The sequence below is a fragment of the Electrophorus electricus genome, chromosome 17 (assembly GCF_041902795.1).
Source record: "Electrophorus electricus isolate QZ-2024a chromosome 17, ASM4190279v1, whole genome shotgun sequence".
Taxonomy (NCBI): Eukaryota; Metazoa; Chordata; class Actinopteri; order Gymnotiformes; family Gymnotidae; genus Electrophorus; species Electrophorus electricus.
In genome coordinates this window covers 681,889-707,839 of record NC_137513.1, presented here as the reverse complement: position 1 = coordinate 707,839, position 25,951 = coordinate 681,889, and the positions used below count along the sequence as shown (strand labels likewise).

The following is a 25,951-nucleotide window of genomic DNA, read 5'->3' as shown; positions in this document are numbered from 1 at the left end:
CTATTGCTACTACTACTAATAATAAAAATACATTCCCATTTATTTACATAGTATATGTTTTTATACAAGAATTGGTCCAATAGCAAAAATGCAAGTAAGAAAATAAATATTTTTCCTTTATCAAAGGTGAACAGGGTTTAAGCAAACCATTCCTTAAAAATTCTAATTCCTATTTCTACATAGTTAAAATAATTGTAGCATTTACTGTTAGCATGGAGACAATGAAGCATTTTTAATTAGTACACAGGAATGTGTAATAAATACTGTAAATGTGAATGTAAATTATTGGTTACACTTGACTACTGGGTCTGCAGAAAGTTTTTGGATGGTAGGCCTAGTAGTGACACTTAGACACAAGTATACAATTAAACAGATGTACAGTACTGGGGAATGAGTGTAGGTGCCAGGTGGGATTTTTAGAGGCTGGAGTGTATCAATTGAACCAGCAGATGGCGATCTCATACCGTTTATTTGGGGATTTTGTCATTGTTGTCTTTTTTTAAAGCATGGTATGTTATTTTGTGAGGGTGGAGTTAATGTATTTTCAGAGTGGAAAAGTCGAACCAGAAATTCATTGAAGAACTGGAACACACGTCTGGCTTGTGTTGTTCTGTTTTTGTTTTTGTTTTTTTCTTTTTCCTTGGACTGCATCTTATGACTAGCTATGAATTACCTTCTCCATAATAATTACGATCGACCATTCCGTTGAAATAGATGTTTCAGCATTATTTATCTATATTAATTAATTTACTTTAGTTTCTGTATGTAATCTATTCTCATTGCGCTGCAAGTTAAGAGAAATTTAAGCACTGAATAAAACAATACTTATACGGTTTAACACACACACCAATGTAGACCACATGGATTTGTTGGGGTGAGGTGCTACAAATGGCTAGGCTAATTTCCCATTTAAGATTGGCGATAGGCCTACAATGTCAAAAGAGAATGCGCCTACGCCAGCATTAGACTCAGAGTCTGACAGTCTGTTATTTGCTGACAGCTTTCAGCATATAACCAAAAGCGTTTTTAGATTCCTGATGCTCTTCTTAAACTGTTTCAATAAAAGTGATTGATTTGCGCAAATGGCGCCGCTCGGCCGGACATTTGTCTCTCTTTGAAAGGCATGAATAAAACAGTGGTTTGTGGTTCAAGCTAAGTGTTGGCTATGAAACTGAGCCGTTCAAATTCTTCGAGTTAAATTTTTTATGAATGAATTACATGTACGGGTGCAGCCGTATCAGACTGGACTATCTAACTGCTGTTCGTAGTAGTTCTCAGTCACCTGTAAAGCTTTCCTTGTGGCTGATAAAAGTATTTTAGGCTATTAGGCTATACGTCCCCCTTACATAAAGCAGCATATGTAAAGAATGTTAATATCTATTCTAGACGCGCTTCTACTTTTATTTTGGGTTCTGTATAATTCGTGAGCTAAAATCTTCATTTTCTCTCACACTCACAGCGTTAACTATCAGTAGTAAACTACTCGCTTGTTTCTGTGTGCTGCTGGAAGCGCCCCAACAACTAGACAAACTGCAGTCCAACAACGCTGATATCCGCTCCGGTCCGGATGAGGTGGAACCGGAGGACCGCCCACGCGCACAGCCCTCGGAGCGGAGCTCGCGCGCTGCGGTCACATACACGCGCGTGTCTGTAGATCAGGCAGCATCAGTATCGGGACATGGCAGGGGCAGCAGCGCGAGTGCCGGGGGATGCCTCAGCACGTCTCCCCGTGTCAGCGCGGCTTGCTATCCTGCTCGTCTTCACCGGTAGGCTGCGGTTTGTGCTCAGTGATTCTGTACTGTTTCTAACTTTCTAACTAAGATGAAGTTAGCTGGAGTTGGAGTGGTCTCGTGACGGACCGTGGCTTGCTCAGCTCCGTAGCGCCTCGCCGAGCTGCGTGGACGTGGCGGAAAGACTGGACAAGACTGGAAACTCTAAACCGCAGTAGCGATGCGGAATCAGGTCGCTTCTATCAGCGCTTAAGATGGTATTGACTAGTTAACGCTGGGAGCGTTACTGGGAGCGTTAGCGTAGAGAGCTATCCCAGCTCAACCATTAGCTGGTGTAACGGTGCCTCCGATCGTCGCTCATGACAAACATTTAACTAGTAGCTAAATATTTTCATGAGAATATAGTGAATATCATAAAATCGCACGTGTAGATGTTAAGCTCGTCCATTTTAGCTAGCTAGACAATGATAGTATGAAATATCGCCGTGGATGTAAAGTTTGTACGTGTGTGATGATGCGCAGACAGAAGTGCAGTGAGAGGACGGTAACAAAGCTTTTATTAGGACCGGATCTCTCATTAGGACATGATCTTTAGGAGCGGATCTCTCATTAGGACATGATCTTTAGGACCGGATCTCTCATTAGGACATTATCTTTAGGACCGGATCTCTCATTAGGACATTATCTTTAGGACCGGATCTCTCATTAGGACCGCGAAGGTCGGGGGACACGTCACCTCTTACTGCGCTGCTGTCTGTCTTGATGAAGCAGTTTCCACTCTGGCCGCGGCAGTCGAAAACTGAAAACAAGTGATTTGCCAGGAATTTAACTAAGGCAGCAAATGTAGTATGTATGTAGGTAGAAATGGAAGGGAAGATGATGTGCTGAGCGGAGGGTGGGAGAAGTCCATGCAAAGTTCAGTTCAGCGAAAATACTGCGCAGCAGTCTGGATGTATTGACCTGTTTTTGGGCGCTTCGCCAACTGCATCTTTCATTTCTGTTGTCTTTACATAAGTTTAAAATTTACTGATACACCGAGGAGTCAGAGAATGCACCATCACGTCCTGTGCTCAAACAGGGAAGATTGGTGGGTGGGAGAGCCTGTATTATACAACTGGTTCAGTTAATTAGGGGTTTCAGTAACAAGTGAATGTCGGAGACATGTTTGGTAAGTCCGTTTAAGAAACTAAACTGTAGGCAGTCAGTGGGCCTCAAAGATGTCGAAGGTTCAAAAAGTGCTCTGCTGTGATTTTGGATCACCCAGTTAGTTTTACAGATTCATTCTGCCTGCTAGTTTGAATGGCAAAATCTGTCTTATACTTTCTGAACATTAATATGTTGTACATGTCTGGTAGACGTACCTCACCTGACTGGTTAACACTGGATAAACACTACACACTCATTCTACCCCAAAACAAATACTAGCCTATAAAACAGTGCATCATTACATCATATGTATGTTAGGAAGAAATAGTGTCTGTGTGTCTGTGAGTGTGTGTGAGTGTGTTAGTCCGTCCAGACTGTGTCAGTGTGTGCCTGGTGATCAGTGTCGGAGACAAAGGAGCAAGGACCGTCTCTCTGGTACTGTCAAGTGTGCAGTTGAGCACTACAGTAGGGCAGCATGCGGGCTGGGTGGGTCGCACGTCCACCTCTCAGCACTAGGGTTTCGGCTTCGAGTCTCTGTCTGGGTGGTGTTTACATGTTCTCCCTGGGTCTGTGTGGGTTTTCTCCCACAGTCCTAAAACATGGAGGTTAGGTTGATTTGGATACTCTAAATTTTCCTGTGAGACCTTTGTTTAAGTATATATATATATATATATATATATATATATATGACTGTTTGTGTGCATGTCTAGTGATGGTTGGTTCTCTGTGTGTGTGTATGTCCAGTGATGGTTGGTGCTCTGTGTATGTGTATGTTCAGTGATGGTTGATGCTGTGTGTGTGCATGTCCAGTGATGGTTGGTTCTCTCTGTGTGTGTATGTCCAGTGATGGTTGGTGCTCTGTGTGTGTGCATGTCCAGTGATGGTTGATGCTCTGTGTGTGTGTATGTCCAGTGATGGTTGGTGCTGTGTGTGTGTATGTCCAGTGATGGTTGGTGCTATGTGTGTGTCCAGTAATGGTTGGTTCTCAGTGTATGTCCAGTGATGGTTGGTTTTATGTGTTTCCAGTGGTGGTTGGTTCTCAGTGTATGTCCAGTGATGGTTGGTTTTATGTGTGTGTCCAGTGGTGGTTGGTTCTCAGTGTATGTCCAGTGATGGTTGGTTTTATGTGTGTGTCCAGTGATGGTTGGTTTTATGTGTGTGTCCAGTGATGGTTCTCTGTTCTGGTCCTAACCTCCCCCTTTTTACCAGCAGATAAGCTGTCACTTCTTATTGGTGTAACAGCTGATTTCTCCCTGTAAATTGTCCTTGAGTTTGAGAAAGGCGCTATATAACTGTAACTATTAATAATACTGTTTCTCATTTGGTCACAATTAAATGTTCATACAAATGTCTGTGGTCATGTAAGGCTGCATGCAGAATGAATAGAAACACTTTTGCACTCTGTCACAAAAGCAACTGGGTGACTGCAGCAGGACTTTTATGTTTAATAATTAATGTACATAAAGCCGTAGGGCAAAAGGCAATAGACTAAGTCTAGATTTATAATAGTGCCAATTACCTGTCCCATACGGGTTCATTCTGTCGGTCATTGTGATGGATGAATTACACTTTTCACTCAGCAAATACGTTTGTCCTCTTTGTCGGAACTAAAACGCAGGTTTATCATAAAAAGTTGAACATAAATTCTAAACGTAAAATAAGTTGCTCCAGTCTTGCTCTCAGAACTTTGTGTTAGATCCATCTGCTTGTCTTTGTACTTTAATTTGATTTTGCCCGTGTAGCAGGCTGGAATCCGCCAATCCCGTTAAAAGGCTCTTTTGTATGAGGCACATCAGTAAATGAGTGTTTAGGCTTCACTACGGCCTGAGGAGGCTACAGTCTCACACAGTGGCCAACCATAGACGCGCTTTGCTGTGCTTATGTCTCTTGTCTGGGACATGGACACTTAAAGAACATGAGGTGGGACATGAACACCTCGGGTGGTCGTTATTGTTTTATTTGTATATTATCTTTGTGGTGAAACTGTTCTGGGCTGTTGGCATGCTTTTCGATTTTTGAATGTAAATCTTGTCTTACAATTTTGCTTCCTCTATATGCAAAGCAGTGTCAGTGAAAAGGAAAACATTGCTTTCCTTTATTTAGATTTTCGTTCACTTGCAGTATAGAAACAAAAATACAGATCAATGAAATATTTGAAATATTGTTGAATAGATACAGGTTAAAAAAATGTAATTATTAAATTCATTGCATAATCTATAATTCCAATGTAGGTATTTTGTTTTACCTTACCAAAAATCACAGCACAGTAGAGCTCTGAAATGTCATAGTGTTTGCGTAGAGACTACATTACCCAGAAGCATACATTTACAATCCAGGAGCTCTCAGCAGAGGTTCACCAGCTGTGTCTGATGAACCTCTGGCTGGCATACAAACTCAGAGCGTTAGCACTGTGGTATCTTTTCTGAGTTGCTCTAAAGATGATTTTTTTCTCAGGCTTCAGTGAGGACCGGAAACCAAATGCTGCTCTTCAGTCTGTGTGTCTGTACAGCTTTATTACAAAGTGAATTTGTTTGTGTCACTCTGAGTTCTGATTTGGAATTCCTGAGCAGGAACCCTGAACATGAGCTGCTTTGTTTAAGAGGTTTATTTCTGCTATGAGACACTCATCAGTTTGTCTCAGTAGACTAGACTAGAGATTGGCTAGCAACTACACCGAGTATTATTCACTACTGTAGGGTTATACACTACAGTAGGGTTAGGGTTATACACTACTCTAGGGTTATACACTACTGTAGGGTTATACACTACTGTAGGGTTATACACTACTCACTCTAGGGTTATACACTACTCTAGGGTTATACACTACTGTAGGGTTATACACTACTCACTCTAGGGTTATACACTACTGTGGGGTTAGGGTTATACACTACTCTAGGGTTATACACTACTCTAGGGTTATACACTACTGTAGGGTTATACACTGCTCTAGGGTTATACACTACTCTAGGGTTAGGGTTATACACTACTCTTGGGTTATACACTACTCTAGGGTTATACTCTACTCTAGGGTTATTCACTACTCTAGGGTTAGGGTTATTCACTACTCTAGGGTTATACACTAATGTAGGGTTATACACTACTCTAGGGTTATACACTACTCACTCTAGGGTTATACACTACTGTAGGGTTAGGGTTATACACTACTCTTGGGTTATACACTACTCTAGGGTTAGGGTTATTCACTACTCTAGGGTTATACACTACTGTAGGGTTATACACTACTCACTCTAGGGTTATACACTACTGTGGGGTTAGGGTTATACACTACTCTAGGGTTATACACTACTCTAGGGTTATACACTACTGTAGGGTTATACACTGCTCTAGGGTTATACACTACTCTAGGGTTAGGGTTATACACTACTCTTGGGTTATACACTACTCTAGGGTTATACTCTACTCTAGGGTTATTCACTACTCTAGGGTTAGGGTTATTCACTACTCTAGGGTTATACACTAATGTAGGGTTATACACTACTCTAGGGTTATACACTACTCACTCTAGGGTTATACACTACTGTAGGGTTATACTCTACTCTTGGTTTATTCACTACTCTAGGGTTAGGGTTATTCACTACTCTAGGGTTATACACTACTGTAGGGTTATACACTACTCTAGGGTTATACAGTACTCACTCTAGGGTTATACACTACTCTAGGGTTAGGGTTATTCACCTCTCTAGGGTTATTCACTACTCTCTACTGAGCCAAAACTTGAATAAACTGAAGAGTATTTGTGTGCTCTGCATATTTACTTCTGATGAAATGGCTTCTCTGTATACTTGACATTGCGCAGTCCGCATCCACCCCAAATCACAGCCTTGTGTGCAAAATTATCTCCCATTAATCCTGTGGAACTTTTTTGTAGGTATCTCTCTCTCTCTCTCTCTCTCTCTCTCCCCCTCTCCCTCTCTCCCTCTCCCTCTCTCCCTCCCTCTCTCTCTCTCTGTCTCTCTCTCTCTCTCTTTCCCTCCTCCCTCCCTCTCCCCAAACTGAGTAGTTTGGAGATTTTGGGTTTTGAGACTAGTGTTCCCCATACTCAGGCCTTCAGTATTAACGTTTCTACTTTGCGGATTAAATAACCATGTTGCCTACACACAGGCCTCAGCCTGACGGACGAGGTCTTCTCTTCACCAGCAGCATTTGTCCAGTTTGTGATTCCAACCATTGTCAGGCTTTGGCATGTAAACAAACCTGGTGTGTGCTGTGAAGCTCTCAAGGTGGGTGGCATTGTGTGTGTGTGTCTGTTGAGCACTCCAGTGTGCCATCATGAGGAGCAGGCTAAGTGGGAGATGAGGGTGTGGTGGGAATGTAAACTCTGTGTTAGTGAGAGGTGCCTGTTAGTGCTGCACTGACCAAACCGCGGCATTTCCTCACCCTGCAGTTCACTGGCGCGGGGACACATTGCTTTCTTTGCGCCTTTGTTTGACCGTTCAGCCTTGTGAAAGCACAGGAGTCCCATCTCTGCCTTGCTTCACATTAAAACATAAAATGTAAAAAAGCTAAAAGCTATCCCACAGTGCTCTTTGTTGAAGTGGGTCTTGATCATTAAAGCATGAGAGCTGATTTGAATTGTAGGAAAAGTCCCTGGTTCACACGGGAATACTGTCCATTTCCCTTCGTCAAATACTTGATCATGGCGCAAATGTCCCTCATGACGGTGTTTAAATACATGTGATCAACTTGCTTTCAGATTTGTTAAAAGTGTTTCTGTTGTACTATATGCTGGATTAAAGTGTCACAAAGTGCTGCATCCAACAACCAGGTCCATTTACCTCAGACAGGCACACCATCAACAGGCCCAGTACACTGTACACTGTCTCTGTGAAGACTTGCAAGTAAGGTTGCACATTACAGTTAGAAAATTAAATAATATAATTCACTCAGCTGCATAGTGGCGTGTAGCCTACAGTCCTATAAAATCAGTTTGTAAGGACAGCCTGTACTTTTAAGTCCTTACACCTTGAGGAAACCAGGTGTTTTGAGGGCAAAGGAAAATAACTGTAAATCTGTGTGATGCAGTGTTAGAAAGTTTCAAGGTGCTGTTAGCTGCAAAGTTTAGGAACAAGCACATTACTGCAGCCACACATTACAGTTTAATGAATCCCAGTGCAAAAGCAGAAACAATCACAGTCGTCCGAGCTGGTAGCGTTCATGACCTGGCTGTTAAGTTCTTCTTTGACTTCTGATAATTAGCTCCCAGACTAGCCATTGCTCCTCCACCCAGCAGCAGAATACCAGTGCCTGGGAGAGTCAGGCACCACCGCGTGTTTGCCTTGGCCCCTTTCTTTTACTCAGTATTGTGTGTGTTATGGTAAATGGCATCCCAGTGGCCATGTCGGGGTGATTTGCTGGCACTCTTTGTAGGCTAAGTTGTTTTCAAACAACAGAGTTGAGTAGTTTCATTGTGTTGCATTGTGCTGTGAGGGGCCTGCTAGCCCTCTGACAGCTGTAACACCAACACCATGGAGGACTTCCTTTAAATCAGGAGTTCCATGATGGATGGAAGGAGCAGGACCGAAAAACCTGAGGGAACAGTGTGTCCTGACATCTCCTCTCATGGCTCATCAGGCCGTTCTTTGGTCTATAATGTGCACTTAGCAGTGATTATTTTAGCTATATAATACCATGTTCTAGTATCATTTTATTCTTTGTCCTATAATTGTTTTCAGTTGACATTAGCTGTGGACCATCATCACATGACCATCACTAGCATATTTCAGCCATCCTCATTCCCTTTATTCTCATAGTGCTCCACACAATGACAGAGTAGGTGATGGCTGCAGTAGGTCACCCAACCCAACCCTAACCCTAACCCTAACCCTAACTCTAACCCTAACTCTAACCCTAACTTTAACCCCAACCCAACCCTAACCCTAACCCTAACCCTAACTCTAACCCTAACTCTAACCCTAATTTTAACCCCAACCCAACCCTAACCCTAACCCTAACCCTAACTCTAACCCAACTGTAACTCTAATTCTAACTCTAACCCTAACTCAACCCAACCTAACCCCAACCTTGATTCCAATGAAAGATGGATAAAATATGCTTGGAGGATTTCAAAACATCTTTCTTTGGGCTTACTGTTGGGTCTCAGCTGTGTGATGGGCTGCACACTTCAAGCCTTGACATGGATCGTTCCCGGCTGGCTGACCTGCCAATAACCAGCATAGTTCAGCCATCTCTGTGGCTTCAGGACTGGAAAGTTGAACTGGACATGTTCTCATTCTAATGAGTTCTTAATCACTTCCTTACTCAGCCCCTGTGAGAAATAGGCCACTATTCACTCTTATCAAACAGCTTGACCTTAAATCGATATCCGCATGTGTCTGTCATTAAAATAGAATACACCAGCGTGACCAGGATTCCCTTAAGGCATAGTGGCGTAACGGCTTTAGATTCCAGTGATCGTTGTACTCGCTGGTATTTCCAAATATGCCAACCCCTGTGTCCACTATGGGGCTAGACAGGGGTGAGGTAGTGCCTGACGTCTTGATGGGTTTCTGCTTTTGAGGACTCTGGTAGGACTTGAGTCCCGCGGCCTCCTGTCCCCGCACCCGCTCAACACGTGGGACTTTTTTACAGTTCTGATGGGACAGTGCGGAACTCAGATGCAGCTGAGATGTCTCAAGGCACGGCAGAGTCAGAAGCAGAGCTGGGTTCGTGCTGGGCCGTTTGGCTAGTGTCGTGACCGTTGGAATGCAGAGTGGAGCTCAGGTTTACTGAGGGAGCCTGTGGACATCTTGTTGCATTTAGTGATGTCAAAAGGGAGAAAAACAAACACAGACCCTCACTTCAAAGAGAGAGCATATCTGTAGCAGTCAGTCCTGCATTGTTTCCTTCCGCTTCTCCTTCCATTCCGCTCAGTCCGACCTTTCGGTGCACCAGTCCCCAGACATGCTCAGCCCGTCTCCACGGTTCTTCTGGGCAAATCGGCTTGACTTACATCAGTCACATTCTGCATTACATTTTCATTTCTTTCTGAAGACATCTGATGCTTGTCATGGATCACCAGATAATAGGTTCACAACTGTAAAAGTAGGAATTCATGAGAACAGTACAATAATGATTATATATTCTTGTCCAGTGAAAAGTACATTTTAACAGGCTCATAGACTCCTTTACAAAACACAAACACTTTGCTTGTTTGTTTTTCAAGGCTAGAGGATGTTTTTGTCATATATATTTTTCATGAGTCCTGAGGGATCTGTTGCTCTCCATGGTTAAAGCTGCTCTGGCCTGCATTTAGGTGTCTGAGGCAGAAGCCATCTGTTCACACTGGGCTCTTCTCTCAGAAGGAACAGCGTCCAGTTGGAGTCTCGCTGGATGGGGTGGGTGTCGTGTGCCACGTGCCATACAGGAGGCGGGGGGAGTGTGTAGTATCTTTGGCTGGACGCATCGTCCAGGCATGCCAAGAACTCGAGCAGGCTGGCGTTAATGCAGCGGGCACTGCGCCGGTGTCGCTCTGCCTGCCACCGTTAATCTTTGTCCTCAGCGAGGAGGAGACATTTGTGCAGCATTTGTCGGTGGTGTGTGTGTGTGTGCTGGGAGAGAACAGGTGGCAGCTGCTCCGGTGCTCGGGGGAGAAGACAACAGAACGCACTGTCGTCCTGATTACGACAGTCTGCCTTTAGCGGGAGCTACAGAAGCTTTAATTGGTCACACATTGTCTGTTACACGTAATTATTGGGGCTGATTTCACCACATATGAGTGACGTTAGTAGACTAAGTTGGCGTGGCTTTGAAAAGTCAGAACTGGCTATTGCTGCTTCCCAGACCACCGTAAAGGACTGTTAGCTGCGTCCCTCCGGTGGAAGTGTCGGTTTGTTCGCAGTCTGCGAGGACGCTGACGTGCCGTGTTCTCACGGGCATGGTTGGCTGTAGTCAAGTTGATTCATTTTCTTGTTTTTGTTTTCCACATGCCTTCCTGTGTCATGGTTTCCTGGAATTTTGTAAGGAGTGTGGCAAAAGCGGGAAATGCTTTGTTTCAGAATAAACACACAATTAATCCGCAGCTCTGGAGTGATCCCGGCCGTTCAGACCCAGTTCTGCGGTACGGTTGAATCTGAACCAAACACCTTTTGGTTCAGTTCCACTCCTGCACAGAGTGTGAAGGAAAACGCACTTTGTCTGACACTCACCCTTTTCCCTGTGCGTGCGCGTATGCGCGTGCGTGTGCGCGTGAGTGCGCATGTGTGTGTGTTTCTTGGGTAGGGAAGCAGAGTGGAGGAGGGCTTCAGCACACATCTATATGAGATCTAGTAGCCTTTAACACTCGTACCACCATGCCATGGTCGCAAAACAAATCAGCTTCCACGGTGAGCCATGAGGGTTAGGATAGACTAGGGCTCTCTGCAAAGTCCAGAAGTCTAAAAGTACCTTTATGGGTCTTGTGTCTTGTTTCATTAGTAGTATTCTAAGTCTGTTGAATGGACAGAAGCAATCATGTAATTAGTTCACATCTAAACTTTGACAAATGTGGGCCTAATGACACACTGAAGTGACTTAGATTTGGACTGAACAGTTTTGGTCCCAGAGTATGTTTTACACAACCCTCAAACTACAGCCTGTAATGTGTTCCCACTGTTTTACTTCTGTTAGGATTATCCCCCTTTTACAAGAACAGAATTGCTTCCTTCGTGTGATTCAAATTTTAGTTTTCAGTGTATTGTTGTTATGGACCCCTCTATGTCACTTTCACCAGTTTACATTTGTGCTAAGAGACTAAAATAATGGAGAATGGAAGACAAGTAGCTTTACCAGTAAACACGACGGGTTTTCCTAACAAACCCTTCTACTTGATCACTGAAACTGATTTATTTCATGACTGTCTAGTTTGCTGGCTTTGGATCTGATTTATAGGGCTTTGGGCTTTGGATCTGATCTATAGGGCTTTAGGCTTTGGATCTGATCTACAGGGATTTGGGTCTGATCTACAGGGCTTTGGGTGTTGGGTCTGATCTACAAGGCTTTGGGTGTTGGGTCTGATCTACAGGGCTTTGGGCTTTGGGTCTGATCTACAGGGCTTAGGGCTTTAGGTCTGATCTACAGGGCTTTGGGCTTTAGGGCTGATCTACAGGGCTTTGGGCGTTGGGTCTGATCTACAGGGCTTTGGGCTTTGGGTCTGATCTACAGGGCTTTGGGCTTTGGGTCTGATCTACAGAGCTATCTCCTTTTTGTGTCTGATCTTCATCAATGCACTCCCCCTTTATTCAATTACTCTGGCCCAAACTACCGGCTCTCCAGACAATCGTGCCGACATGTTTCCTGAAATTACCTCTATGAGCAGGCAGCGTGAGGAGAAGATCAGCGGCCCCTCTATTAAACAAAGAGAAAACCCACCCAAGCAGCTGTGAATCTTTAATCTCCTTCCAGAACTTTATAATTCGAGGTGCTCAGACAGAGAGCGGGGAGGACAGGGAGCGTGTCCCATGGCGAACCAGCAGGACATGCGTGTGAGTGTGTGTGTGTGTGTGTGTGTGTGTGTGTGTGTGTGTGTACTGTGGCCTCCTGCGTGGGGTGTAATTACAGCAAAAAGCCTCATTACCTGCCTTAGCACATCTGCTTCAATTCTCTTCTTTTGTGACCTTCCCAGATTTCCCATGAGGGATGTGGTGTCAGCAAAGCTGCATGGAGCGCTGTGTTTTAGTGCAAGCGTGGACACTTTGGTTAGATGCGTGTAGGAGGGTGGTGGGTTAGAGCTGCCTTAAAATGCATGAGGTGTAGCTCATGTCCTGTGGAGTGGTGTAGTGGGAGGGGTTTAAGACAGAGGTGTTCAGCATGCATCATTCTTATAGCTCACAATCTATCATATAATAAAACCATTGTGGTGTCAGCAATATGCAAGTAAAAACATCCCAGTGCCTATTTGCACACATTACCAAAATGATACGTCTGCATAATTGATTTCACCCTGGTCTTCTCCTGCGTCTAAGCTATGTACAAGCTCCTTACCCAGCCTGCCCTGCTGTTTGAAGTGCACTGTGTTCCATTGTTTTACTGGGAATCTGGTTTGGTTTGCAGGTGTGTGCAGTAACGAGGTGCTGGTGCCCAAGCGTGTCAGCGTGGTGCTGGGGCAGAATGCCAGCCTAGGCTGCCATGTGGAGGTGGGCACCAACCTCAGCCTGACCCAGAGCTCCTGGGAGCGCCTCTTACCCACCGGCATGATCACCGTGGCCGTCTTCAACCCCCAGTTCGGCATCTCCGTGGCCAAGGAATACCGAAGTCGTGTGCGCTTCCTCAACCCTTCCGTGGAGGATGCCTCCATACTGCTAGAGGGAGTGGGCTTTGCAGATATCGGCCCCTACACCTGCAAGGTTGTCACCTTTCCACTCGGAAACACTCAGGCCTCCACGACCCTGGATGTCATGGGTATGTAGAGGTCTCACGATCACCTGGGCCAGCAGACCAGCTGTACATGTACAGACTCCTACGCTCATACATGTGTACAGATAGACTTGTATGTTTCTGTCTGTTAAGCATCCTTGAATTTGAGAAATAAAGAAATTACTATATAAAGGTAAATAATAATAATAATAATAATAATAATAATAATAATAATAATAATAATTTGCCTGTGCCTTCCTTATGTTGATCTGCTGAACCACCATGTAGACACATTTTTGGATGGTTGTGGCATTTAAGGCTTGTGGAGAGAGAATCCTGCCATCCCTACTCTGCTAATGTCACACAGCACTGCTGGAATCCGAACCTGTTTAAGGCAGATGTGGATGTAGCAGCGGTGATGGAATGAAAGACCAGTGGCAGATCCAGGCTCTGGACTCCAGGACCTCCTGGATGTCTGATTAGGTTATGAAGCAGAGAGGAAGGAGATTGTCCAGAAGCTGCCATCCATGCGCCTGTGTCTGACTGAGAGGCTCTGTAGTGCCTGATGAATGATTCATTACAGGCTGTCTGACGCTTGGGTTTTGTTGCACTGTTCCTATGGCTTACACAGATCTTATAATTGTTATTGTTGCATTTGTAAGTTTACAATGAACTGTAAAGAAACAAAACTGTTAGTGGGAATTATCTTACTTTTATATGATGTTAATTTATAGTAGTTTTAATGAGAATCACCTGTACTCACATCCACCACTACAACAACCTAAGGATGTCTGCTCTCAGCCTAACTACCTTTTGACTGCATTTCATTTTTACATTAAGGTAAAATAGAAACCTGGACATGTGTCTGTATCCCCTGGCTGTCGTGCATGGTTCATAGTGTTAATGCTGGCTTCTCGTCCCCCGTGGAGGTGTGGTGTCTGAGGCACTGTCTGTTTCTGTGCCATCTGTTAAACACCACTCTGTGCTTCCATTAGTCAGCAAACTTTGGAGGTGAGATTTATAAGTATCACAGGGAAGATGGTAAAGTTGCATTCATTGGCATGCAGATGCCTCTAATGTTTCATGAGAATCATCCAGGGAAGAAATGTGCGGGACTTTACAGTCGTTTTTGTGCGGGACTTTACACCTGTTTTTGTTTAAGTGCAAAACACCCCCATGTAGGTATAGAAAGCAGTAACAGTTAGTAAAGGAACAAGTACTGGAATGTGCTGTTGTTGTAAATTGTAATTCACGTTCACACGTCCACAATGGAACCCTGTATAGCATCATAGTCTTATTGCTAGGGTGTCCTGGTTACCTGTTTGACATCCACGATGGGTTTGAACTGTTTTCTCCTTGTTTTATGTGGTAGACATAACCCAAGACATTTCAGAAAGTAAGACAAGTTTCTTCAGTAAAATATCTTTCCACAGAGTTTAGTGTTTCACCACTTCAATAACAATAAGGATGACTCCCATTCTAGTTAGTCCTGTTAAACCACAGCAGTCTGATATAAATGACTTTTGCATACACGCATCGCTTTTGCCTGCCATAGAGAAAAGTAAAAATTCTCTTTTACTTTGACTATGAAGCCCATCAGATGTGACACGCGTCAGGCTGAGTGAACCGTGTCAGATGTGACATACACGTCAGGCTGAGTGAACCATGTCAGACATGACATACACACCAGGCTGAGTGAACCGTGTCAGACGTGACATACACACCAGGCTAAGTGAACCGTGTCAGACGTGACATACACACCAGGCTGAGTGAACCGTGTCATGCCTCTCATGTGCTGTGTTTCTCTCCATTGGACATCATTTAAACATGAGGACATTTATGAGTGAATGCAAGCCCAAGGCCACACTGGTATATGCTGCTGTCTCAGGGAAAAGCCCCAGTCCTGCTCCCTGTTTCAACTGCTGATGGGAAATCGTTATCCATCTCCCCACTATCCCACGGCCAAATCTTGCGCACACACGCACGAACACACACACTGTCAAATTCAGCTTTCCTCCTTGTGCTCTTTCAGATGCATGTGGGCAAAAAAAGCGTGACGTTAGCACTATAGCTGAGTGGGGGGGGGGTGATCGTTAGGCTGGTATAGGGCAGAGGGACGGGGACGATCACGAGGCTGGTAAAGGGCGGAGAGTTGAAAATTGCATCCGGCGTTGGGCTATATTTGGAGCAGGGGCCCTCAGGGCCAGCTGGCCTGTGGGACAGGGGCAAGTTGAGTTTCCTGCACCACATGGCCAAGTTGTTGGAGGAAGCAGCACAGCTGCAGGGCACACAGAGGAGGACAGGGGATGCTCTGCAGGGACGCCATCCTGCTTAGCAACGAGCTTGGAGACTCGCAGGCTGTTTAACAAGCTGAACTGTAGCCACTAACACGTTTTTAATGAGGGACATTTCAGGAGAAGGTTCATTCAGACTTGCAGATTGACTAAAGTAGCCATATGTGATTGTGTATGACAACGCGTGTGTGTTAAGCTTGGGTGACTCTGATGTGACCGGTGTTTGTTTTTTCTTCTGCGCTTGTCAGCACACATGGGTGCTTTCATTACCCCATTGCTGAGCGTTCAGGATCACTCTGCCGTTCTGAATCAGTATACGCCTGAAACAACTGCAGATAGTTCACCTCACGAAGACCTGGCCCAGAAAAAACACTCGTCTACCACTAGTATAAAATTAATTACCTTTGTCAGCACTACTTGAACTTGGTAAATTCACTTCTGCATAATAACGTAACACAATAGCCAATAGCATCATGCAGGTTTAAAGGGGGTCAGTCAGGCCAGCTATACCTGTCTGCATTAGGCCTGTTACTTACTCATCGTGTGGTACAGTGGGTCAGTGTCACTAACTCAGTTTATAACGGATGCTTTATCTCTCTCTCTCTCTCTCTCTCTCTCCCCCCCTTACCCTATGACACTCAGTTGAGCCAAAGGTCTACGTGTCAGCAGGCTCTGTGCTGGTAGATGGAGACCAAGACGTTGTCGTGGCCACGTGCACAGCTGAACGAGCTCTCCCACCAGCCTGGGTCTCCTGGGAGACGGAGTTGTCGGGCCGCTTGAAGGAGTTCACCCAGGAAGAGCCCAATGGCACCGGCACCACCACGCAGGTGGGCTACGTCTGGTCTCCTCACAGAGATGCTCGCGGACATGCCCTCATCTGCGTGGTGCGCCACCCCGCCCTCGTCACGGAGCTCCGCATTCCCTACGTGCTCGACGTGCAGTGTGAGTTGGCAGGACACGTTCTCCCCTCTCAGGGCTTCAGCACCTGTCCAGGCTGGGTGCAGCACTCTGAATTATGTTGGTTGTAGCTCATGCAAGTCTGTTTTGTAATTCCAGCCTGAATTTCTTGCTGCTGTATCTCTGATTCGTTTGTATCACTACAAAGGGGTCATCTGATAAGGAGCCGTGTTTAAAGGAACTGATTATTTATAACCACCGTTTGGAAGCTTGTCTGTTTAAAACTGTTTAGGAGTCATTAAATTCCTCATTGTGCACTTCCTCTGGCATCTAGAGCTCTCGGCCGGTGTCTGTTTGGACAGAGTGTTGCTTAATGGAGACGGTTTATGAAATATTGATCAGGGCCTAGAAGGGCTCGTAGCAGGTGCAGAGCCATATCAGGTTAATGCACAGCATTAGTGCTTAGTAAATGCTTTCAGACAGAACACTCCCTTATCCACAGAACACTCTCTCACCCACAGAACACTCCCATACCCACAGAACACTCCCATACCCACAGAACACTCCCTTACCCACAGAACACTCCCATACCCACAGAACACTCTCTCACCCACAGAACACTCCCATACCCACAGAACACTCCCATACCCACAGAACACTACCTTACCCACACAACACTCCCATACCCACAGAACACTCCCATACCCACAGAACACTCCCTTACCCACACAACACTCCCATACCCACAGAACACTCCCATACCCACAGAACACTCCCTTACCCACAGAACACTCCCATACCCACAGAACACTCTCTCACCCACAGAACACTCCCATACCCACAGAACACTCCCTTACCCACACAACACTCCCATACCCACAGAACATTAGGATATACACACTGGTAATGTGTCAAGCTGGTTATAAAAGGATGATGGTTGAGCGACGTTTAGGATGAATGTCAGTACATGCAATTCTTACAGTTACACGTACAATTACAAAACTACACTCACTGCATGTTGCATGTTAATTAGAGGTCTGTTATCACACACATCTGTTATCTGATATACATGTTTCACAGAGCTTCTGTGGACTATGGTGCGGCTGCAGTAGTTGTGTCTGTACAAACACGTCCGTTACAGCAGCAGTTCTGGAGATTTAACATGTTTCAGTGTCACCAGCAGGGCTGCCCACTGACCACAGGCTGGAAGATGGCAAACACAAGTTTGGATTTAGAGTCTCTGGAAAATGAGACAATGTACCATGTGTTTCACGTGGAAGGTCGGCAGTGTCCTTGTCTTGAATGAACAGCAGGAGTAGAATTTGGGCACAGCTGAAGGTCAACGTTGAGTTAAAGGAACGCAGGGCAGTTTATCCAGCATCCGCATCCGGAGAAGCCCGGGGTGTTCAATCTTGTAATGACATTACGTTTCTAGTGTGTACATGTGTTTCAGTTCCCTGGGTAGGGAAATGGTTTATATGCAAGAGAGTGACTGTTTCAGAGTTTAAGCTTGTCCTGTGGGTATAGCTGCATAATAGATTCTTTTTAAATTTCTATTACACTAAAGTCATTTCCGATACTGATCTGGTACAAGGCTGCAGTCTCTAGTGTGTGACTAAGGGCTGTGATGCTTTGAAACATTCACTTCAGAATGATTGACTTATTGTCTGATTGGTAACTGGGTTGATTTTCCTTGACATTATTTGTTACAGTTGCTCCAGATGTCCTGGTGGAAGGCCAGGATGAGGTTTGGTATGTGGGACAAGAGAATGCCAAGCTGGACTGCAGAGCGGATGCCAATCCTGTCCCTCACGCCTTCTTCTGGACGAGGTGACTGCAGCGCCCACCACACATCTGTTTGGCAGGAGCTGCAGGACTGTGACACACTCAGCCATTAAGTGTTTGTCCCATACTAGAGTTTTATTTACCTCAGTGTTTTTTCCCAAGACAAGATTTAAAATCTTTTACAAACTCAGCATCCTAAAGGAAGCTGTGAATGTTGTGTCTTCTCAGGCTGGATGTGCAGATGCCAGAAGGAGTTGTCATAGCAAACGGAAGTCTGCGCTTCACTCGTCCTTTACGGAAAAACAATTCTGGAACTTACAGGTGTGATGTTCAGAATGCCGTTGGACTGCGCTCTCAGGAAGTAGACATCTGGATACGAGGTGAGCTGACCTTCTTGTCCACGCTCATGAATCACCCAGCAGCAGGAAGTCTGCGTGTTTCAGAGTGAAGTCAACATATGATTGATGAATTTTTGATTAAAATGATGTTGGAATTTTACATTTCATAAACATCCTTTAGTTTCATGTCATCTCCTATATGCTTTGTAATTATGTGGAAATACTTGTGGAAAATTTCAGTCATTTTCATTGGATTAAACAAATGCATTGTGTTGGAAGTGTGCTGGAAGGAGGTCCAGGACCCAGATGGTGGGCCGTTGAGAGCCAGCAGCACAGAACCTAAAACCCAGTCAAGTATCCCAGTTCTGTGTTCCCACCAGCAGGTTTCTCTCTGCTTTCTCAATATCTTTTTACAAAAACTAGAAGCTTCACCAAAGCAAAGAGCACTTTGGAGGTTATGTTCAGCGCCACAATGTCAGCCAAGTTTATTTTCTTTTTCTTGTCCTCTTTTGAAACTCCTTTTCTCCAGCTGTGCATGCGGAGAGTACGAGGTTTGTCCAACCCCTTCTGTGAACCTGGGAATAAATTACACATCAGTTTGGTTCATTTCTGTCAGTGTGCAAGACCAAAACTAGTTTGATAATATGGTACAGATTTTTTGCAGTGTCCATGAAGTGTAAGAGTTATAGTTAACTTTTTCTCTCTGCATGACCATCAAGAAACCCTCAACCATGGTGAAAAATGAAATATTCTCAGCTCTGTTTACAGAGTGAGATAAATAATCTCCAGAACTATGATAAATATTCTCAAAGTCTCACACTCTTGTGTGACTTTTTTGTTTTTTGGTGCCACATGTACTGAAACATGAGAACTTCTCATCTTCCTCTTCTCTGTAGGGTTGGTGTTGTTGTCATCCTAATCCAAACACTACTTCAGTTCTTGTACATGAACTACCTTGATTTGTGTCTTGATAATTTACGGATGAGTGTGAATCCAAAGTGAATTCCGTGGGTGAGTATCCGTCTGGACGTGTGTGGTTGACCCCGTTTAGGACTTATTGTCCTTGAGGAATGTGGACACTGTTGCCTCCTGCTGATCACGTTTAGACATAGCCGGTCACCGACGCCGTCTGATGGCTGATAGTCGGGTCAGTGTGTCCCTCGCATTAACCGTGCCTCTCTGTGTCTTGGCCAGACTGGTAAAGCTGTGTCTTCATATGCTTTGAGGTTTTGTAATTTTGCAGATTTAATCTGCTGTTTTTCTCATCACCAAAACTCAGCCCAAACAGTACAGTATTCTGTCCAGGTCCACATTCTCATTAACATGGCATATGAGTTCAATGTGAACTTACTGAATCTTGGGAGAAAGACCATGCTCTGAAGGTCCTCCCCTGCTTCCTCCTCACCCCTGAAACGTGCTCCGCTCCTCTGCCATGGATCCTCAGAGCCCACCTCCTCCTTATGCGCTCACTGTGGTTCCTCTTTTCTAATGTCACTGCATCCTCTGTAAGGGAAACAGGACTTCCTGTGCCAGCAGAGGCCTGTTGGAACTCCCAGCACTCACATTCTCCAAGTTCTTCCCCCTCCTGTAGTTCCTCTCTCTTCACACCTTCATCATCATCATAGACTCATCCTGTTCACTCCCAAATACAATATTTTTCATCTTTTGTTGACTTTTTCCCATCTAGGTGGCTGTTATGTGGTTTCAAGCAGAATGAACCAGATGAAGTCCAGCTGTTATGGGATGGCTCATGTTAACTAATGACTGCAGAGATCAGCCCATAGCCCTGCAGTGTGGGGATGACAACTCACTGACTTCCACATGCAATGTGTCACACGTTTCAGTTGTTTGTAGAGTTGCAGTTCTGCTGATAGGCTGTTTAATGTCTGCTGATGTGTTAACAGTGCCGGCGATGCACTTCGGTCTTTAATGGTCTGTCTGTCTCTCGTTTTCTCTGCTCTGTCTACTCTGTCCACTCTTCCTCTCAGAGCGTCCACCCACCACTGCCGTCCCCACCACCCGTGAGCATGTCACTATTCGCTCCTCCAGCACCTCCCCCGCCATGCGCCAGGCCCACTTCACCTCCCCGACATTGGCCTCTCCACCAGCTGGCATTGTGGGCGGGGCCGTGGGCGGCGTCCTGTCTCTGGCGCTGCTGCTGGGGTGCGGGACGCTGTGCTACGTACGACGGCGCCGGACGTTCCGCGGTGACTACTACACCAAACACTACACGGGCCCCTGTGACATGCAGAAGGAATCCCAGCCGGACCAGATCCAGTCCCACCAGCTTCTCCACGTGTTCGCCAACGACTCGGGACATGGCAGCCAGGACCTGAAACTCAAACCTGATGGAGACGTCATCTACCCCAATTACCCCAAAGACGAGGGCGGGTGGGGCGACAGCCTCCAGAGGCCGTGCACTTATTATCCCGACGATGAGGATGAGCGCCACCACAAGGTTAATCCGAGCAGGCCGCACAGCCCCACACTGAACAATGGCGCCCCCTACATTCAGGATGATTGCTACGATAACTGCACGGATTGCGACTATGTGTCCCACACGGACGGATCTGTTATCTCTCGCAGGGAGTGGTATGTGTGAAAGCTGGAGAGAGGAGCATTGCTTGAAGACAGTCATTTAAAAGCGAATAAAGAATACAGTATTACCAAACCGACAAGAATGAAAGAGCGTATGTCCTGAACATTCAAGGCTGATTTATTAGCCGCCATATTTGAGGAAAATCTGAAGGACATCTTTCACTGATTTCTAGTCCACATTAAATGCCTGTTATTTTGTATTTCTAATGTAAGGGGAGAGGTTCACGTTGCTCGTGATCACAGAGTAGCCCAGGCAATGAAAACAAGCTTGCTAAAATTAAGCTTCTGTGTGTGTGTGTGTGTGTGTGTGTGTGTGTGTGTGTGTGTGTGTGTGTGTGTGTGTGTGTGTGTGTGTGTGTGTGTGTGTGTGTGTGTGTGTGTGTGTGTGTGTGTGTGTGTGTGCGTGTTTGTGTGTGCGCGTGTGTGTGTGTGTGTGTGTGTGTGTGTGTGTGTGTTCATGCCAGAGACCACACTGCATGTGATTTAAAGCTATAAACCAGGTGGAGTATGCTCCTGTTTCCATGCTGCCGCTTCAAGCCCCTTCTGGTTGTTTAGACGTCTTCATGTTCCTGGTAAGATTGAGTTTTGAAGTTGCATTTGTGATTGGTCTGTATGATTACAGCTACACTCCGTACCAGTTCACCTGCACTGCGCACCTTCTAGGGAGTCGCAAAACACGGCACAGCCAACAAATTTACCTGGGGACTGAAATGTTCGCTTCCACTGGACTGTAAACACGAGGGGAAAGTTTCTGTTTTAAGTGTGTTATATAAGATTTTTGTAAATTATTCATTGTTGTTGAATCTAAAATCTAAAAACAACCTAGTGTTCAAGGTGACATGCCAGATTTATTTGATTAAATAAACTTACAGTTACACAAATATCAATTATGACAAGTCTGCTGCATGAAGAATAAACATAATATTCTAATAAGTTCAATATCCACAGTACATGCTGTTAAGTTCAATGTTGACCTCTCAAGGCCTTTTTTAAATGAATGCTAGATTTTGTGAATTGGACTGAACAGTCTTACTGTCAGCAGCAGTAAAGCTCTGGTTTACTGAGCAGATCACAGCAACCACAGCTGGCAGAAGGGCTGTGTGTGGAGACGCTGCTCATCACTCTGTTTGATTCCGATCCATTTCCCTCTTCTCTACCCTGGCTGTCTTTGTGCTCCCACTCATTTGCTGGAAGGATCACGTTTCCCAGAACGCACCACTTCTTAGGCGGCCCATCTGTCACCATGTGCCACCCAGACTCTGAAAGGCAGCGTTCACCTCAGAGACGCAGCTTTTTAATTAGGGTCCCCCGCCCTGAGTCACCCCGAACCTCCTGACTTTCAAACCGAGTCCAACCTCAGCCAGAGAAGAGCTGAGCAGATGTTTACCAGTGCGCTCTGAATATAGCACATATCCAGCTGTGTGGGGAGGGGAGCGTTTTGCACACCATTTCTGTTACAATATTGTCATTTTCTGGTTATTCAGATTTCCCTATGCAGTTTTATTTGTAAATGCTAATTTAAGAAGCACACCATACAGGTCAAGGAATGTCCTTCACTGTAGGAAATGAGGGAATAGAAACATGCCAAACGATGTTTTTGCTGGACGTTCTTTCACTTAATTTAAATGCTGAAAGAACAAATATTATTTATATTTTTCTGTAATTTGTTCAAAATTATTTGTTACAGGAGCAAACGCGTTTTTGACAGATTAGTGCCTTGGGTAGCAAAACACTCCTCATCACGCGTGTTACGGTTGGGTTTGGGTGTGTGTTTGCTGGTGTTTGAAATGTTGAACTCTCACTGGATATTTTGTACAGTTGTACTGTGAAGTACGAGATTGTAGTAAATATTCTTGTATGTAAATATCCTGGCTGGGATTTATGTGTCATTGGAATAAATCATATTTTTCTATGAAGTCATAAACACTTGCGGAAAGTTGTGGGCCTTGTATTCATAGCCATCTTTTTTCCTCTCTCCTTTTACGTTTCTTTGTAAGAGTTGATCATTTTGGTTATTATTTTGATTGTTTTGTACATATTAGGAATATGCTAATGACTGACATTGTGAGAATGCCGAGCAGATTCACGTTGATTTAAGATGCCTTTTCTTTCTAATAAAATGTATGTATTCTTTACATATGTAAACGTGTCGGTGACTTCACAGCAAAGACGCCCGGCACCTTGAAACTAAAAAAGGTTTTAACAGCAATGCAGAAATTTCTTACCAAATGTCGCACGTATAGAATGCATTCTTTATGTCATGCCAGTAATTAAACAGCAAAACTCAAGTATTAAAGAAAACCAGCAAATAGCTACAAGCCATCATGTGTATGAACACCACTTTATAACTCCTGCAAGAGTGCAAAGTGTGTTTAAAAGAATTTAGAGTATTAGAGTCCAGCAGACTAAACCATGAGACAGCAGTGAAATCCTGAGGGCAGAACTGAAGCCTACATGCCCCACAGCAGTGCTGTGTCCTCGGCAATCTCTGCTCCGCTCAGAAAAGAATCCAAATGCAAAACTTAGAAACAAATCATTTATTCATGTATCATGTCACCAATAGTGGTGGCGGCGTGTGTTGATCTCAAAGCCAATGTCATTTAAATGCACTTTATTCCACGATTAAAGCATGTAACATAAAGACAGAAAACCAGAGTGAACGTATAAGCGCTTGAGAGTGTTTGTCCAAAGCATTACAGGAGCCCCAAACGCAGGTGTGTGTCTAAGTTGTGTGTGCTCTCCTGCTCTATCCACTGTCTCCTCACACCTGTGTGTGTCGATGGCCTCCCAAATGCCCATGTTCCCCTTCATTAGACCCTAGTCAGCACCTACTGTATCACTGATCCTCAGAGCTGAAGACAGATCGAGCTCCTCAGCAGCACCCTGCTGTGAAACGGGCGGCCTTTTCTCCTCCGTATCGACACTCTGCCACTGCAGACACACTCTACTCTGCTCGAATGATTTCTTGCTTTTGTTGCTGGAAGTGTAATGATCTCTGTGTAATGAAGCTTCCAAGAAGCTTTAGAATTTCAAAATAAAAGGTTCCTTTCAGATTTTTGAAGGTTGTTTTTTGGGGAAAATGTATTAGTGCTCTCAGTATTGGTAATATAGATTATGTCTCTTTATGTATCAATACAAATGTTTATTTATTATGTATCAATACAAATGGAACTTTATGTATCAATACAAATGGAACTTTATACAGCATATAGTTTTACACATATTAATGTGATACTCTACTGCAGTTTGCAGTCTAGTGCAAACAGGAGAAAAGTTACTACTAAATCATCTTTGATCTCTAAAATCAGTGTTGCTCTGGCCCTGGTTGCACTTTGGAGGTGGCCACGATGCCCTGTTAAAACGCCCGTGCTTGTGTGCTGACATATTTCCTGATGGTCATTAGCCTCATGCCTGTCTGTCATTTGCCTGGCCGGCGGTGAGTAGCTTTTGTGTCCAGGATAGAGTTCCTGTGTCTGTGTTTGTCTGAGAGCTAATCTGTACTCACATGCTTATTGGCCCAGTTCATTTTTTCACGCCAAATATGTCAGCGAGTGTGTAGGGACTGTGACTCCCAACATTGGGCTCATTACCCACTCTGAAACGTCTCGACTGGTGGGGGTGAATACCTCTGCCAGATCTACAGCTGGCGTGGTGTCTAATACACTTTGTTTAGAAGTGAATGGTGTGACTCGTGGTGTCTAAAATACTTTGTTTAGAGGTGAGTGGTGTGACTCTTGGTGTCTAATATACTTTGTTTAGAGGTGAATGGTGTGAGTCATATTTCCTCTGGCTGTAAATCAGGACTCCTAAGGAGTTCAGTTACTTGAAAAAAAAGAAAAGAAAAAAGTTTATGGTGTAGGCCACCCAGTGTCCTGTTCACCCAAGAAAAAAGGAGACAGAAAGATCAAAACTGTTGTTGGCTAATGTGCATAAACCAATCAGCAGGGCCCACACATCAGTGCTCGGGTTTGGAAATAACGCAGTGCTGAGAGAGTGGGGGAGCAGCTCTGCTAATGAACAGACCCCATCGTCCTCTTTATAGTGGGGGCCCCAGCCTGCACCCCCATGAACAGATTAGTGCTGTGGGTCTGAGCGTGGGACTGTTTTTGGAGGAGGGGGTTTCTTATGTTTCTTTGCCAGTTCTTGCAAGTCACTGCTTCACTGGTATAGGTCATTGGTGTAGCCACAGAGTCACTGGTATAGGTCACTAGTGTAGTCATAGTCACTGGTGAAGATCCTGCCCCTGCAAAGTCACTAGTGCTGAAGGGAGCAGAAGCGTTTGCCTGCGTCCCGTTTTAGGACTCCCTTCTGAGCTTACAGCCACGTGGTTCAGATGAGAAGGGTCAGGGTTCAGCTCTGGGAGGACCAGGCCACTCTGATTGTTTTCCAGTTGAGCAGTTTCGTCTCTCAGTGAGAACACAGCCACAAACGTTTCTTTGTGTTTCGAACTCCTCTGGTACTGAGAGCCAAGACAATAAAATGGTTTCACCGACACGCTTCATTGTGCTCTATTGTTGCTTGTTTTTATTTGTATTTTTTTGTAAACTTCTCCCTGGTTGCAATTTCATTATCCGCCTTTCTGGGTCATGTGTTACTAGAGGAAACCTTAAAGCAAGCAGATCTCTGTTTCTGCTGGCATATGATACCTCAGTAGAGGTGACGGCTGTGACACTGCTCTACAGGTGAGCTGCTGACCCACCCACAGCCTGCAACCTGCCGCTCTCCAACACAACTCACGGCAGTCCAGGGTTTGGCCCCGAGGACACGTGTGATTTTAACCCTATTCCATAACTAGGATCCTAACTGGTGTCAT

General features: G+C 44.9%; 1 protein-coding gene across 1 annotated transcript; it reads left to right on the top strand.

Moving 5' to 3' along the window:
* Positions 1-1,624: 1,624 nt before the first annotated feature.
* Positions 1,625-23,273, top strand: nectin3a (nectin cell adhesion molecule 3a). The gene is made up of 6 exons (XM_027026419.3): positions 1,625-1,766; positions 12,924-13,271; positions 16,163-16,462; positions 18,130-18,247; positions 18,431-18,582; positions 20,529-23,273. The coding sequence occupies exons 1-6, from the start codon at positions 1,679-1,681 to the stop codon at positions 21,140-21,142; spliced, it is 1,620 nt and encodes a 539-aa protein (XP_026882220.2). The 5' UTR covers positions 1,625-1,678; the 3' UTR covers positions 21,143-23,273.
* The last annotated feature ends 2,678 nt before the right edge of the window (positions 23,274-25,951 follow it).

What these genes read in the sequence shown, in the direction of transcription:
- nectin3a (XM_027026419.3), top strand. Translation starts at nt 1,679, where the DNA reads ATGGCAGGGGCAGCAGCGCGAGTGCCGGGGGATGCCTCAGCACGTCTC. An exon ending in TATCCTGCTCGTCTTCACCG is followed by an intron (nt 1,767 to 12,923) that starts GTAGGCTGCGGT and finishes TTTGGTTTGCAG; the next exon opens with GTGTGTGCAGTAACGAGGTG. An exon ending in CACGCCTTCTTCTGGACGAG is followed by an intron (nt 18,248 to 18,430) that starts GTGACTGCAGCG and finishes GTGTCTTCTCAG; the next exon opens with GCTGGATGTGCAGATGCCAG.